The 17,969-nt window shown below is 35.0% G+C and overlaps 1 protein-coding gene across 1 annotated transcript; it reads left to right on the forward strand.

The window, feature by feature from the left end:
* Positions 1-13,811: 13,811 nt before the first annotated feature.
* Positions 13,812-16,364, forward strand: LOC108463511 (cytochrome P450 CYP749A22-like). The gene is made up of 5 exons (XM_017763439.2): positions 13,812-14,217; positions 14,301-14,524; positions 15,142-15,374; positions 15,455-15,833; positions 15,911-16,364. The coding sequence occupies exons 1-5, from the start codon at positions 13,944-13,946 to the stop codon at positions 16,358-16,360; spliced, it is 1,560 nt and encodes a 519-aa protein (XP_017618928.2). The 5' UTR covers positions 13,812-13,943; the 3' UTR covers positions 16,361-16,364.
* The last annotated feature ends 1,605 nt before the right edge of the window (positions 16,365-17,969 follow it).

A 17,969-nucleotide genomic window follows, 5' to 3' on the forward strand; every position in this document is an offset into this window, starting at 1 on the left:
TGTTTTGCCCATCCATTGGACATTTCCAGTCAGGCTGGAAAAACTGCGTTACTGTCGCCTTAAAAATCATATCTCAAGTTTCAAAACTCGGAAACTGGTTTCGTAAATTTTCCCTGAATTTAGACTCATATATCCATCCATGGATTTATTTCTAGAATTTTTGGTCGGGCCAATTGGTACAGTTTATTAGTTAAAGTCACCCATGTTACAGGGATCGACTGCTCTGACCTTCGCGCGGTATAACTTGAATATCTCTCTGTACAGGGCTTTAATTCTGATGTCGTTTGTTTCTAATGAAACTAGACTCAAAATGGAATCTGTACATATAAGTTATGTCTCATAATTATTTTTTGATAATTTATAGTGAATTTTTAAAGTTTCGACAGGGAACCCAGAAACCATTCTGGCCCTGTCTCACAATAGCTTTAATATCTCTTAACCTGTAACTCCTATGACCATTTCGTTTCTTCCATAAGAAAGTAGACTCATCAAGGTTCATTTACATAGCTTATTCACTATTTAACTCCATTCCTATGAATTTTGGTGATTTTTCACATTCACGCCACTGCAGCTGGCAGCATCTGTTTTTAAGGTAGGGCTTACCTATTTGGTAGTCTCCATGAATCAACTAGTCTTGCCATACATAGGTTCATATATGATCATTTTAACCATGCCAATGGCTGATCATATGACCAACATTCCCATTTCCAAGCCATAGCCACATCATGACACCAAATATATATATATATACAAACCACAATTAGTCTAAGTTCATGCTTCCCTTTTCGAGCCATTTTCGCATGGCCGTACACACTTACATTACAACATATTTAACAAACAAGAGGTAGTCCTATACATGCCATCTCAAGTTCAACCAAAAATTTATACCAAAATGGAGGTTGATAGTGTGGATGACTTCGACTTCAACGATCCCGAATCCGATTGCTATCGAGCGAAATCTAAAAAACTGAGAGCCAAAGCAGCGGAGTAAGCATTTTTATGCTTAGTAAGTCTCAAGGAATATAATCAACTCTAATTACAGCAATACATTCACATAGTTAAATGCATCATTTCATTAGTGCACATTCACATAATCATACTTACTTCACCATCCCAACTCTTATGTTCATACACAAATAACGGCTTCATTAAGGCCGATAACTCGTTCCATCATAGGAGCGGATATTCACACGCTCTTACTCCTAGCGCGCAAAGCACACACCGCACTTACCTTGTCATTGGGAAATTTCACAAGTGCATTAGCTGAAATTTTCCAGCAAGCTTATAATTTTCAAATCACATACCTTCGGAGTTTAACCGGATGTCGCTACTCGATCAATCGCCTTGGGACATAGCCCGTTATGGTAACCCACACCAAGGCCTACGGGACTTAACCCGGATATCACGATTTGCACAAATGCCTTCGGGTCTTAGCCCGGATAGAATGACTCGCACGAATGCCTTCGGGTCTTAGCCCGGATATAGCCACTAGCACAATTGCCTTCGGGTCTTAACCCGGATATAATTTCCAGCATAATTGTCTTCGGGGCTTAGCCCGGATATCATTCAATTTCTCATGCACACATACATCAATAATCATTGGACATACATATTTCATTTTCGTTACTAAGGCTCAAACACAATTATAATCATTAGCATATTCGCCTTGGGACTTAGCCCGGTGGAATTCAAATACTCATACACACATAATCAATAATCATACACATCCATATTTCATCTCACATAATTCAAGTAAGGTCACTTCTTGAGGACTTACCTCGGATGTTGTCGAACGGCTTTTACGGCTATTCGATCACTTTTTCCTTCCCCTTGTCCAATTGTGGACCTCTTAGCTCTTGAGCTAATTCAAACAAATTCAATTTATTAAAACCTCATTGTGCTAGCTTATGGCGAATATGACAAGGAATTTAAATGGTCATATGGCCACTCTTTAACTTGAATACACAATGGTCATGCACATTTTATACTACATCAAGCAATTCAATACAATTTATTCGAGCATCAAGGAAATGCTAAGGCCTTCAATAGGCTACCCAAGGCGAATATTCATGTACATGTTGAGGTCAATTTTGCACTTAATACCTCACAAAAACAGCATGCAATTTACTAATTAATGCTTTGCACATTGTGGCCCAAAACTTATAATATAGCATCAAGCACTTATATGTGTGCTAGGTCAATTGTGCTTGCAATTTCACAAGCATTCTTCCACATTTTCTTCTTTAAACCAATATATTCATCACTTAGTTCATAACCAAACATAATGTGCAATCATATATATGCATATATGAGCATGGCCGAATTTTCAAGGTGTCCATAGCCATCCAAAACACAAATTTTTAACTAACATGCAAGAAGCATGAATCATGCTCAAGAATGCATCATGGCCGAATATGACAATCATGCTCCTTTTCAACTTCAATCATGATAAAACAAAGAGAAAACTCAAAGTCTTACTCAAGAGTAGGCAATCCATCTTTGCATGCATCATCATCAAGCTTCACACTTAGCATGCAATGGCTTTATCACTATAACAACTTTGGCCAAATACCATTTCCATGGCATAACAAAGATTTGAGCCATGGCTAACATGCACATCAAGTTAGCAACCAAAACATGCATGAAACTCCCAACACAACCTCATACATACCTTAATCTTGATGCAAATTTAGCCAAATCACCTTCTAGATCTCTTCTAAACAAAGGAAATGAAGCAAAAATCCCTTCTTCCTCTTAGTATTTTCGGCCAAAAAGGGAGAGAGCAAGCATGAACAAATTTTTTTGTTTTTCTCTTCTTGGTTGCACGGCAATGGGGTATACTACTCTCACACACATTTTTTTTTCATTCTTTTCTTACCCATGCTTATTTGTTTACTATTTCTCCCTAATGCCCAACAAAACATGTTTCATGACATGTTTAACCCATATCTCTTTGTCATGGCGGCCATTACTTGTAAAAGGGGAATTTGACATGCAAGTCCATTATTTTGCATGCATGCTTTAATTAGTCATCACCCCTTTTCCTATCTTATTTTCAAAGTTCACTACTAAGTCCTTTCTAGTGGAATTCACCTTTATAACACTAAATCAATCATCAAAAAAATGTCATACATGAATACACGCATATTATAGGCATCGAAATAAATTTTAAATTATTGTTATGCCTCGGTTTTGTGGTCCCGAAACCACATTCCGGCTAGGGTCTATTTTGGGCTGTCACAATGAGAGAGCAGTACCCAAACTTATTCACAGGTAAGATTTTCAAGGACGAAAATCCCTATGGGGGAGAAATGTAACAGCCCGATTTAGGGCCTAGTCAGAATAATGGTCTCGGGACCACAAATCCAAAGTTTGAGAAATTATATTATTATTATTTTAGAGTCATAGCATGTTTATATTAGTGCATGAAAAATTTGGTAAGTTAATTTTGACGATTGTGAGCCCAATTGCGAAAAAGGACTAAATCGCATAAAGTGTAAAAGTCCCAAATTGATAGCTAAAGGTGTTATTTTGTTAGAGAATCAGAATTGGGGGATTTTAAAAGGCAATTAGACCCTATTAGAAGAGCATAGCTAGCCATGAGACAAGGAAAATCAATTAGTCAAAGTGTTAGGTTTTGATGACATGAGCAAATTGAATAAAATAAAGAAAAGTTGTCATCTTTTCTTTTCTTCTCCTATACACCATCGAAAAACAACCATTGAAGGGGGTTAGAAAGCTCAAAATTTTCAGCCACTTAGTTGACTCACAAGTAAGTGATTTCCATGTCATTTGTTCATGATTTTTATATTTTTGAGACCCTAGAAGCATAAGCTTTCAAATGAGGGGTCTATTTTGCAAAATGATTAAGAGTTTAGGGTTTTTCCATGAATGGATTTGTAGTGTTTTCTGAGTTTTTTATGGAAGAAATGAGTCCTATTTGTGTTATAAATAACTTTTGTGAAAGGTGTTAGCATGAAAACACCTAAAGAGACTGTTTTGCACAAGTTGCAAAATAAGTGATAAGTGTGTGAAATAGAAAGAATTTGAAGTTGTTATAAGAGTAAAAATAGTTTAGCTAAGCTTAAGAGGAGAAGAAATTCGATAAAAATTGATTTTCGGGCATATGGGTAAAATGGTCATTTTGCCAAAGTCTAGGGGCAAAATGGTCACTTTACCGAAAATGTGAATTTTCAATTACCTAATTGCAGTTATTGACTAAACAATTTTATTTTGTTAATATAGATCAAAAATTGTCAAATCCGAACCAAGATCGGAGGAAAGCCAAGCAAATCGACTAAACAGTATAGTCTTTACTTTTTGAAATCCGAGGTAAGTTGTATATAAATAGTACAACTACATTGCTACTGTATGTGTTTGAATTGTAATTTAATTGATATATCATGAACTGGTTGATTATGACTTGAGAATGCATAAATAATAATTGTGATTGTGGAAATCTCGTGGAACCCTAGGAAATAAACCGGTTATTCATGCCGCGACATTTGGGTCATTTGTGTGAGCTAGTGTAAGACATGTCTGGGACATGCATCTGCCTTATTATAAGAGCCAGTGTAAGACCATGTTTTGGACATGGCATCGGCATTGAGACGAGGGCTAATGTAAGACATGTCTGGGACATGCATTGGCCTTGAGATGTAAGTCAATGTAAGACATGTCTGGGACATGCATCCGCTACGGGATGATAGTCAGTGTAAGGCCATGTCTGGGACATGGCATCAAATTAAGATATGAGCCAGTGTAAGACCATGCCTGGGACATGGCATCGGCACCTTACCCATGTCTGAGGCTTCATAAATACCCGGTGATATTCTGAATGAATCAATGGTGAATGTTATGTTTTTGAACTAATGAGGAAAGTATAATCGTGTTGTGAATGGTACAGGTACCTAATTGGTACGCATGAGATATGAGCTTAATATATATATAAATGTGACTTGTATGGATGGTAATGAGTAAGTTACACCCATGCCTACTTTGGTGTTATGAGTATGTTGATTATGAATAAATGTTGTGGTATACTTATTTATATGCGACTTACTAAGCTTTGTGCTTACTCCATTTCCTTTCCCTTTTCTTTCAGTGCCGTTTAACTAGCTCAAGGATCACCGAAAGTTAGAGATATTGATCACACTATCATCCAAAACATTCGGTATAGTTGGATTCATATTTTTGAATATGGCATGTATAGGGTTAGAACTTATTATTTTGATTCCTTAAGAATTTTCCGAATGTATTGGCTTGGGATAAATCCCACACTTAGTATTGAGCCATGAATAATGGCTAATATTTATTTTGAGTTTATAAAATATGTATCTTCATGGTTGAATAAATGTCTATTGTGGCTGATTTGATTGTGGAAATCATGTTTGATTTGGTATTGGTTGGCATTTGCATGAAAATAGGTGTGCAAGGGTGGCAATGAGGCTTGGTAAATAGCTTTATATTGTCCACACGGGTAGACACACAGGAGTGTGTCTAAGCCGTATGTGACACACGATTTGCCCCATGGGCGTGTAGTTTGGTCGTGTGTTCCCTACACGTAAAAATTTCAAGTCAGTATGCATGGTAATAAACACACGGGCAGATACACGGCCGTGTGTCTCAACCATGTGGAGGACACGGCCTAGCACACGGGCATGTGCCCGTGTGATATTATGGGGATGCTGACGTTAGAAATAGAATTCCCAAGTTTTTTCACATGGGCTAAGACACGGGCATGTCGAGGCCATGTGAGGGACGCGGGCCATCGACACAGATGTGTGTTTAGACGTGTGAAAACCCCTGTAGGTGAGAATTAGAATTTAATTCCACACGGGTGTGGGACACGGGCGTGTTACCCTTCTACAAGGGCGTGTGCCCTGTTTTAAAAGCAAACTTTCTTAAGATGGGTTTAAAGACTCGGAATGGTTTCGAGTAGTCTTCAACAATCGATTTGAGGCTCGTAGGCCCATAATAAAAAGTTTAAACTAGAAATTTAAAAAGTTTTAACTTGGACCGAGTCTCGGTGACTTGAGGTTATTCCTGTAACACCCCTCACCCATTTTTCGACACTGGGACAAGGTTCAAGGTGATACGGACTTAACTCAAGCATACTCATATAAAACCGAGCCATAAGAAATTTTGATCAATTTAAAACTTTTCATTTCACATACATTTTGTCCCTTAAATGGGCTCATGAGGCCCAAAACATGCATTAAAGACAGTTCGGGACTAAATCGAGAACTTAAGAAAAACTTGGAAAAATTTCATGCTTTAAGGCTCCACACGCCAGTGTGGATATAGAGCACACGCTCGTGTGCTAAGGACACGCTCGTGTCCCATACCCATGTCTAAAAACCTGGACATTCTGCCAATTTGGTCACGAACAAATTGAAGCCACACGGCCAAGGCACATGCCCGTGTCCTATGACACATGGCCGTGTCTCTTGCCCGTATGCTTACTACCATGCATACTGACTTGAAAAACTTAGGTGCAGGGGACACACGGCTGGATAACACGCCCATGGGGGTAGACCGTGTGGAGAAATACAAGGCTATTTTCCAAGCCATTTTGTCACCCTCACAACACATGCACGCATACTTATACAATAGCATACAACATGGAAAAATTAGGCACTTAAACATTCCTAACGTGTCATGACCATGGCAATTTCACATGCAACCAATATCATAGCTTTTACCTTCATCTTTACCACATTAATGCTATAGCTATCAACATGTCATCAAACCTCATTTTCATCACTAAGCATTCATGATCACATCCACATACCATTCATACCAAGCCATTAAAAACTTTTCATAAATAAATAGGTTTATCAACCCTATAATCAAAATAGGCCAATACATTTGGCTAAAGCAATATCGCATACTCAAATATTTAAACTCCTATACATGCTATAGACTCAAAGTACTTGAAATCACTTACACCGATAGCGATAGCTTGACAGTGTGATAATATCTCCGACGAACTCCAACCCGAGCTAACCTAGCAGCACTAGAGAACGTGGGAAAGGAAGGGGGTAAGCTTTATGCTTAGTAATCATATGAAAACAATAAGCCACTCATTAACATGTTTTTATCAATGTTCCCAACATATTCTCAAGTTCATGATAAGCTATCTTCTTGTACAATAGTCAATAAAATATTTATATCTGGAGCTACAAAACTCCAAATTAAGTTCTGTTAATTTTCATTGAAACTAGACTCATGTAAATTTCTACCATAAAATTTAAAGAATTTTTGGTTTAGCCAAATAGTACAGTTTATTCCTCAAATTTACCCCTGATTCACTGTCTGATAGTTCCAACCTTTCTGCACTAAAGTTCAATTATCTCATAGGACAGGACTCGAATAATGTTCTCGTATATTTCTCTTGAAAATAGACTCATTAAGGATTATAAAAATATAAATTATGTCTCCTAAATATTTTTGTACAATTTATAATGATTTTATCAAATGAGAATAGGGGATTTCGAAGTTATTCTGACTATCTCACATAACTTCAAATATCTCATTATAGGAAATTCTTTTGCTTACAGGTTTCTTTTATAAGAAAATAAACTCAATAAGATTTAACTCCATATTTTATTCAGCCTCTAATTCACTTTCTACTATTTTTGGTGTATTTTCAAAGTTACACCACTGCAATAGCCCAAAACTGTCCAGACTAATTTACTCATTCACAATTATTGTTCACCAAATTAATACCACATCATATCATCTATCATGGTAAGAACACATAGCTATGCATCATAAGCATGGACCCATAATCTCAATGTCATCAAGTATCAAAGACTTATTCCAAATCATGCCATTTTCATAGTATTCAGCAAATACTATATACGTCATAGATTATCACATATCAAGGCATTACTCATAAGCTTAGTGTACATACCTATACCAACTGGTAATAAAGTATATAATCATACCTTCTTTAACATGCTCTCTTTAGGTCTTTCATCACATCATCTATTACATTACCCGTTGAACACTCAAGAAGCTAAAGGATGTTCGGAATTATCATACACCAAATAGAATACCAAAGCCATGTCCCATACATGTTCTTACATGGATCCACATATTGTTGCCATATCCTGGATATGGTCTTATACAAGGTCTCATGTCAGTGCCGATGCCATGTCCCGGACATGGTCTTATACTAGCACACATATCATCACCTTTTCATTGAATCATCACAAGTCAATTCCAATAAAGGCATATATCCATATTTTGTACAATATCAAGTATTAAGCACATGATAATGAAGTTGATAAATTACTTTCATACCAATTTACTCGTTTCAAAGAAACATCATCTTCAATCAAACTTTTTATATTTTAAATCATACACTTAATGCCATAATAATAAAGAATTTTAATTCAAGCATGATATTGCATTATTATTGCCATAAGAACTTACCTCGACACCAAGTTAGTAAAAGAGGCCTAAACATCAATTTCTCATTTTTCCTCGTTCTAAGCCTGAATCTCGTTTTTCATCATCTATAACGTCACATTTAACTTATTAAAATAATATACTAATCAAATTAGTCCAATGACATATTTTGGAAAAATTTTCAATTTTGCCCCTATTCTTTGCCATAATTACCAAATTACCCTTAGGCTTGTAAAATGATTTTTATCATATTTTCTTACTCATTAAGCCTAGATGAACCATTTTCATAACTATAGCAACTCATAATTTCAACTACTTCACACATTTACAACTTGTTTTACAAACTTTATAAAATAGTCCATTTAGGTGCTTTCATGCAAATTTCTTTCACAAAAATTATTTATAACACTCCCAAGGCTCATATTCTTCCATAAAAACTCAGAAAACATCACATATGCTATCATGGAAAAACCCTAGACTCTTAATCATTTTACAAAATAGTCCCTTCTTTTGAAAGCTCATGCTTTAGGGGTTCCAAAAATGTAAAAATTATCAAGAAATGGCATTAAAAACACTTACTTACTAGGGAAATATGTTGCTGAAATTTTCCAGCTCTCAAACCCTCCATGTTGCTGCCATTTTCTGTGAAAGAGAAGAAGAAAAATGAAAGAAAATGACAACTTTTTGTTTATTTTATTTTATTGCCAAAAAGTCACCTACTATCCCATAAATTTTAGCTTTTTGACCAATCGTGTCTCCCTTGGTCGACTATCACACTTTTAATGGTCTAATTCACTTTAAATACTCCCAATTTAAGATACAATGCAATTTAACACCTTTAGGCATCAAAACACAACTTTTACCTTTTACGCGATTTAGTCCTTTTTCAAAATTGGACTAGAAATTGCTAAAATTAATATACTAAAATTTTCATGCAGCTTTGTAAACATGCTATATCACATAAAATAACATTAAAATAATTTTCTCCGGCCTTAGAATAGTGGTTCTGAAACTACTGTTCCGACTAGGCCCAAAATCGGGCTGTTACAATTCAATGCATGAGATCAAGTTAGGTAAATGCTTGTACCCTACCCCGGCGTGGATTATGGGTATAGAGTGTTACAGCTTGACCAAGCATCCTCTGCTTTGACCCGCTCAAGATTGGGGATCACTTGAAATCCAATCAAAAACAAAATTAGTTGTGAACTCAATACGTAAAAGAAGGTTAAGTTTATTCAATTAGTGTTCATTTATAAAGTAGTTTCAAATTCAAAGATTTGGTTTGGTACGAAACTATTTACAATTCAGATTTAGAACAGATCAGCTAGATACATATATTTCTATATATTCAAATTCATATATATATATATATATATATATATATATATACAGATTAGATTCAGATGTAGATATTCTTAAACCCCATCCGCTACACACCATCTTCAACCATCCTAACACACCATTAAGGACATTCAATGTCCATCCAACCCTGCACACTACAAGTGTCAGTTTGACATGTTTACAGTAACATAGCCTAGCTGTTGGATCATAATGTGTTAAGCGCCAGAATCAAAACTATTTACATAGTAGCTTAACCACTGATTCAAAGTAGATTACTTCCTTCTTCATAATGTCCCAACCTATACAAATGCAAAGTACAATTATCCATAATACACTTACAATTAGAATATTCATACGTTTATTACAGAGCACTAGAGAGTTCTCATTCAATCAGATTCAAATCATTTATACAATGGGGAAATCATTATCAGTCATAAACAACATTCACGGCCACAAAACGAGTTTCGAGCCTCTTTTATAATGCCACACAGCCTGGACACATGGCCATGTCCTTGTCTGTGTAGCTCACACAGCCTGGGCACACGCCCATGGCCTCTTCCCATGTGGTTCTAACATGTAAATAGAGAGTTACACGGATTGGACACACGACTGTGTCCTTGCCAGCGTGACTCACACGACCTGGGCACACACCCGTGTACTTACCCGTGTGGTCTTAAGTTACAAATAGTGAGTTACACGGCCTGAACACATGTCCGTGTGAACCTTGCACTAACATGGACACACACGGCCTGGACACACGCCCGTATGCCTTGCTTGTATGGCTCCAAATCGATGAAAAATGAGTTACACGACTACCCATACGGCCTGGACACACACTTGTGTGCCTGGTGGTATGGCATCAATAGCCACCATTTCTGGCGACCGAAACTTTCAAAAATTACGGGTTTCGATATGCATCTAATTTCGCTTTGATGGAGAGACGTTACGGAGACTACCCGGAACCTAAATAATCATTCACTAATCAATTAAACCATCAATTTCGATATTTGTCTAAAATTATCTACCGTCAAGATCATGTCAAAAATTTTGACGCAACCCCAATTCCAATTGCTGACTTACCTAGCACGAAATAGAGGGAAATCAAACTAACACGGTGGAATAACATCTCTTGCACTATCCACTCATAAAAAGTAACCAATCTAGTGATTAAAAAAAGTGTTCAAACAACCGAGAAAAACCTGTTTCGACATAATATCGTTAACTCAGTGGAACTCGCAAAACGAGAGAAAAGTAACAACAAAACTTACTCAATAATCGCACAGTCGACCTTACAGGCAACGAAGAACTCTCAATTAACACAAAATTGAATACTGAAAAAGGAAAATAAAAGAAAGAAGAAGAATTGGAAAAAAGAAAAAAACTTAGAGAAAAAGAATGTAAGGAATGAGATACCAGAAATTCTTCAGACTATTTAAAATTAACCACCTCCTTCTGGAAATAATAAAAAACATTTCCTAACGCATACTACAGGATTCGAACTAAGGACCAGACAGATGCTTAACCAGTGACTCAACAGGCTTATTCTTGACACTGATTTACCTATAATTGGATTTAACTACGAAACACATGGATGATGGTTGATTTATTTACTTATTTTTTAAATAACAAAACTTTTAGCAAGGCAATTCGAACTCCAAACCTTAAACCCAAAAGCAGAGCACAGAACCAAAGATACAAAAATTAATTACTATAGATCCTCACAAATAAACTATTAAATTTTTGGGGCGTTACAAAAGTAAATAAAAAGAAAAAGAAATACTATATTTAAATACGAAACGTTGCTTAAAAAAATGAAATGTCTTATTATTTTTGTTTGTTTCTATTTAGGTTTTTTTTTAAGTGTAGAATTACAAAAAAAAATGTAGATTTATTGAGGAGATCAACTCTTTTGGGAGTGTTGGGGTTTTGTCTCTAAAATTTTTGGAGAGTCCTATGGATTCATGAAATAGGAGCGCCTCGATTGGTGGAGAAGGTACGTTCATGGGGAAGATGCAGAATATTGATACATAACTTCTCCACCACTTAAGGTGCTCCTAGTTTGTGAATCTACAACACTTTCTATGAAGTCGAGAGCACAATACCTTTGATTGTAAAAGGAAATGTGGACCACCTAACGACGACACTTTGAAGACTTCTCTTGAAGAAGTTGATCCTCTCAACATTATCCGTACAACATGTTAAAAGATGGATAATATAGCTTCTTCTTCTTCATTTTTTTCTTTTTTTTTTTGTAGAAATGAATAACATAGCTTTAAATAATGGGAAACAAATAACATTAATATTTTTGGAATTAGATTGTGGTCGAATCAGTCAAACCATCAGTTTTTTATTTGATCAAATTGTCTGTCCAAAACAAATAAAATATTAAATTTAAAAAAATTATAAAATTATAAATATCGATTCAAGCAATTTTTTAATCTAATTCAACTGAACCATACTAGTTCGCAGATCAACTTATTTTTACTCCTCTATCTGATTCTCAATTCAATCAATCGGTCTAAACATGTCACCCTTATGTAATTACAAGCATTGCACCAAAATCCAATTATCACCTAACTTTCCAAACATTATCAAAATAAAATTTTATGACATTGTCTCAATTAAAGGGAAGAAAGTAATTTTATTTAGAAGTGAGTACAGGTGATCATGGGCCCAGCCGGGTTCGGGCCGAGCCAAGATAAAATTTTAGGCCCGTCTACTAGGCCCGGGCCGGGCCCGGCCCGAAATATGGGCCTAAAATTTTTCCAAGCCCAGCCCAAAATAAAATTACTAAGCCTGAGCTCGGCCCGGCCCGGCCCATATTAAATTTTTTCTTATTTTATTAAATAAAAAATTTAAAAATATAATAAATCAAATATATTTAAAAACATAAAACAAATATTAAAACAAATAAAAATAATACTAAAACAATTCTTAAAACAATACATAAATTAACAATATAATAAAAATAGTTATATTAAAATTTAAAATAATTTAAAAAATAAAAATATATATATTAATATATAATTCGGGTGGGTCGGGCCGAGCCGGGCCCGGGCCAAAAAACTCTTACCCGAGGCCCGGCCCGTTTTCTAAACGGGCCTCGTTTTTTTGCCTAAGCCCATTTTTTGGGCCTATATTTTTACCCAAACCCTCCCATTTTTCGAGCGGGCCTTCGGGCCAGGCTGGGCCGCCCGGCCCAAGATCAACTCTAGAAGTGATACAAAATTAGAAATTATTTAGAATGGAAGTTAAACAATTATGTTAAAAATAATAAATTATTAAATTTTCAAATAAATTAAGAGTAATTTTTTATTTAATTAAAAACTAAGCTATAAAGGAATTTGTGAATATAACTAAAGGGGTGAAGCTCCTCCCTAGCCCTGGTAGGCTGCGGGATTTGAAGTGTTTTAGATTTAAATATATATACACTTAGAAAAAGAATAGTAAAAAAAAAAAAAATCTATTTTATCACTTATAAAATTTATAATTGAAATATATTTAAAATGTAGACATCAATATAAGAATATTGTATTATTTGCTTTAATCAAGTTATTATTGTAGCTAACAAATAAAGTTAATAATAGATTTGGATAGGCGATGTGTTTAGTGTAAAAATAGTAATAACGGTGAGATTAGACATTATAGCGATATTATAACGTAAGACAAAAAAAAAAGAATAATAAATATACTGTACTAACCTAATCGTTCATTCAAATCCATCCTAGATTTTCGCATTCATTGTTAATTTCTTCTTTCCCAACTATCATAAAATTCTCAAACTCATCGTGGACAAAGTTTATATTTTTAGAAGAGGGGAATGCGATACATGCTTATAGTTTAATATTCGAGGTCAACTCTTATAAATTTATTTTTTATTTATTTGTCCATCTAAATATTATATTTAATAGATATGAGTTAAAAAACAGAAGAAGAAAAGAAGTATCACATGAGTGGACGTCTCCCTTAATTAGTTTGCCGGTAATCTCGCAAGTAAAACCAAAATAATGATTACTTTAAAAGGATGGGATGGCTATGAATATGTTAATGTCATAAAATAATAATAATCAATACCTTAGGCAATCCGCTTTTGACTCATAAATAGAGGGCCAATTTGGAATCAAGTTAAGGATGCAGCACTAACCGTTCATAGATTTTCAACTAATAGAGTTATCAAGCTAAAGATGGGAGATCCGATAATGATTCTCTCAACCATTTTCGGCCTCTGCCTGCTCTTACTTCTCATCAGGTTGTTGCACACATTTTGGTGGACACCAGTTTACATACAGTATCGACTAGGTTCACAGGGAATTAAAGGCCCTTCTTACAAATTCATCCATGGAAACACCAAAGAAATGCTGGAAATGAGAAACGCAGCCGTAAGCAAACCCTTGGGTTTATTAGATGATATATTTCCCAGGGTGCTCCCTCACGTTTATACATGGTTGAGCAAATACGGTATGACTTGCTTTCATCTTCTTTTTCACCTCATTTCCACTTCCAAAACATGATTTAAATCCTTTAATCTTTTTCTGGAATAGGGAAGAATTACCTTAGTTGGAAAGGTGCTCAACCAGAACTAATGATTACAGAACCAGAGCTAATCAAAGAGGTGCTGATTAACAGAGATAGAGCTTACCTAAAACCGTCGCCGCCGTTCGATTCCATGAAGCTGATGGGCAATGGACTGGTGACATCTAACGGTGAACGCTGGGTACAACACCGCAATTTAATAAACAATGCTTTTCAAGGGGAAAGCCTTAAAGTATGTTTCCTAGTTCCAACCATAAATTTTATCATCAATTTTTCGCTTGTCTCCTCGAATATTTTAATCAAATATTTTAATAAAATGGAGAAGAGGCTAGATCGAAGATCTCCTTTTAAACTTTAGCTCGTTTCGAGATATAATCAATTAGTTCAAGCTCGATTAAACTCGCTTACTAATTTTTATACTCGAACTGGAACTAGACCCTGACTCAATAATTATGCTTAACGTTAATAATATATATTAATGACAATAACATAATTTTATAATATAAAAAGTATGAAATATTGATCAATAAGACTCGTGAATTGTTCAAGTCAATAATTACTAAGCTCAAATTTGGCTCAATCAATAGCTTGAGCTCATCTCGATACTTACCGAATCGAATTATTGAATTTTTTTGAATTAAACTCAAGTAGTTTACGAGTACCAGTGTCTCATTTACACCCCTACTCACATCCATTTAAATCTAAATATATATTTCTTCATTATTTTAGTCTCACTATTATAATATCTCATCTTCATCATTACAATAATTAATTTTATTGTCATTTTAATTTCATCAAAATTAATCTCACGATACATTCTTAAAACTTATGGAAGGGTATTTTTGACAGAAAATGATTCCTGAAATGGTTGTTAGTGTTGAAGTGATGTTACAATCTTGGAAAAACCACCTAGAAAAAGAGATTGAGGTGTTTGAAGAATTTAGGTTATTGTCTGCGGACATTATATCAAGGACAGCTTTTGGGAGCAATTACTTAGAAGGGAAAAACATTTTCGATATGAAGGTGAAGTATTCCAACATTACACGAATGAATATTTTTAAATCAAGGTTTCCAAGCATCAGGTACTTTCCACATTAATCAAATCGTCAACCTATCCACATTAATTTCATAGATTTGTTCTTTATTATTTTTTTTTTTGCAGTAAAATTTGGAAAACTTCAGATGAGATTGAAGCAGACAAGCTTCTAAGTATAATACATAAGTCTGTGATGGACATCATCAAGAAAAGAGAAGAAAAAGTGAAACTTGGAGAAATAGACAACTATGGTACTGATTTTCTTGGATTACTTTTACAAGCATATCATGATGTTGATGAAAATAGGAGAATCCTAGTAGAAGATCTGATTGACGAGTGCAAGACATTTTACATTGTTGGACAAGAACCTATCAATTCCTTACTTTCATGGACCGTCTTGTTGTTAGCAATCCACACAGATTGGCAAGAAAAAGCAAGAGAAGAAGTGATTGAATTGTTCGGTCGCCAAAACCCGCTTCCAGATGACTTATCTAAACTAAACATTGTAAGAAATTAAGTCACTAAGCGTTCATTATATATATATATCCAAATGACTTAATACTTTTTTACCCAACATTGCAGGTAACCATGATAATCAATGAGGCCTTAAGACTGTATCCTCCTGCAGTTGGCTTTCCTAGGAAATGCGACAGTGAAGTTAGATTGGGGAAATTCATTTTGCCTGCTAACATTCACTTATTCATTTCAAATTTGGTAGCTCATCACGACCCTAGAATTTGGGGTGACGATGCTCATTTGTTTAATCCGGAGAGATTTTCAGGAGGAGTGGCTAAAGCTACAAGCAACAATGTGGCGGCATATTTTCCCTTCGGATTTGGACCTCGAACCTGCGTGGGTTTCAACTCTGCAACCATGGGAGCAAAGATTGTTCTGATAATGATATTGCAACGTTACAGATTCACCCTCTCCCCAGCTTATGTTCATTCCCCGGTTGTTCATTTTATACTTTACCCACAACATGGAATTCAAGTTATCCTTCATTCTTTGAAGAGTGAGGAATTTCCAAGTTAGAAAATATAGCAGACCCTAAGACAGAGACATGAAACACGATCATATGTTACCTTAAACCAATATATAACCATAAGGAATGGCTTCAATTAAGATAATATAAAACTTTCTTTCTGTTAATATATTTGGATATTCTTTATTGTAATTTTTAAGGTAGCATTTGAAAACTAGAATTTCAAAATTTGAATTTAGATTTAAAAAATAGTGTGAAATCTTTAAAATATTTTTAAATTTGACAAGTCTTATCTTTTTCTATTTTTCTAATATATATTAGATTGAATCTCAACTAATTTAACTATAATATATGCATTTCATTCTTAATATTTACCTAATAATTCAAATCCAAATTCCCAAAAGAAGCATAAGTGAATTTAACTTGTATTCTCAAAACCAATACAATTAACTTACAATAAAATTAGTAATAGGCGGACATACTCAACTTGAAATAAGATGATAGCTAGACAACTTAAAAAATTATTGAATTTTTTATCGTCTAAATGGGTGCAATTTTTGTATAGTTAGCAGGAAGCTGCGTCCAGCAATGAATTATAAGCCAAAATAAAGAAACTGGTATATTCGGCTAATTTAGCCCTTTTTTACAATTCCTAAATCTTTTTCTTTCACTCATCCCTCTTCAATAATGGTTAGGGTTGCCAAACTGAAATCCTTAATCTCTTGAAACCTGTTCCTTTCACTCTCTTGATTGTGACCCTCTTCTAGACATTAGATTAATGCATCAGTCCTAAAATTATGAACACTATACGAATTTATGGACACCAAAAAGTAAGACCTTGACTTGGTTTTATAGTAATTAAAGAAGTGCAGAAAGCTAAAAAGGGATTAGTGTTGAAGATCTTATTCATCTTCTATCTATGTTAGATAATTACCACTTAAATCCTCAGCAAGATAGCTATACCACTAACCATACCCATAACTGAAAAGCTCAAAAGGGATTAGCATTGATGACCTTATTCAGATGTCCAGTGAAAAAGCTATTCTCAGGCAAGCTTAAAGCTTCCCCTTGAAAATTCTGTGATTGCAAGCAAAAACAAAATCCACCAGAAATTCACCAGTTTAACTCCCAAACAATTCAATCTGGTTGAATTTTGACCTAACGACAGAGACTAAAACTGGGTTGTTCAGTAAATGCTGAGATTTTCAAGCTGCTCCATTTGAGGTGAAGAAAGAAAAAAGAAAAACAAAAACCAAACAGTCTGGGTTTTGTTGGTTTCCATTATTGATTTCATATTCATAGAAGTGTCACTTCAAAGCGAATTTTGTTGGGTTTTGTTGATATGATCTCTTCAATCCTCCACATTCATTCATTGTTGATTCCATTTTCATAATTTTGTTAAAGATAAGAAAATGAGTATCTTCAAAAGGTAATAGAGATGCAGAAAAGCAAAAGGAAAATAAAATTGAGAAAGTGGGGCGCATCCACAAGCTATAAAAGAGAAAAAACAAGGCTCCACCATTTTCCCGAAAACAAATGGGAGGGGAAGAGAGGGCAAAGGTGACCTAACTACCCACGTGGCCTTGACCCTTTTCAATTCCTTTACAATAAATATTCAACGACTGTTTATGTTTCTGTAATGCTAAAAGATTGCGAACA

Source organism: Gossypium arboreum, chromosome 13 (genome assembly GCF_025698485.1).
Source record: "Gossypium arboreum isolate Shixiya-1 chromosome 13, ASM2569848v2, whole genome shotgun sequence".
Classification (NCBI taxonomy): domain Eukaryota; kingdom Viridiplantae; phylum Streptophyta; class Magnoliopsida; order Malvales; family Malvaceae; genus Gossypium; species Gossypium arboreum.

Bases quoted from the DNA above. Each gene is read 5' to 3' on its own strand.
- LOC108463511 (XM_017763439.2), top strand. From the start codon at position 13,944: ATGGGAGATCCGATAATGATTCTCTCAACCATTTTCGGCCTCTGCCTG. The intron at 14,218-14,300 runs GTATGACTTGCT...TTTCTGGAATAG, and splicing joins TACATGGTTGAGCAAATACG to GGAAGAATTACCTTAGTTGG. The intron at 14,525-15,141 runs GTATGTTTCCTA...TATTTTTGACAG, and splicing joins TTCAAGGGGAAAGCCTTAAA to AAAATGATTCCTGAAATGGT.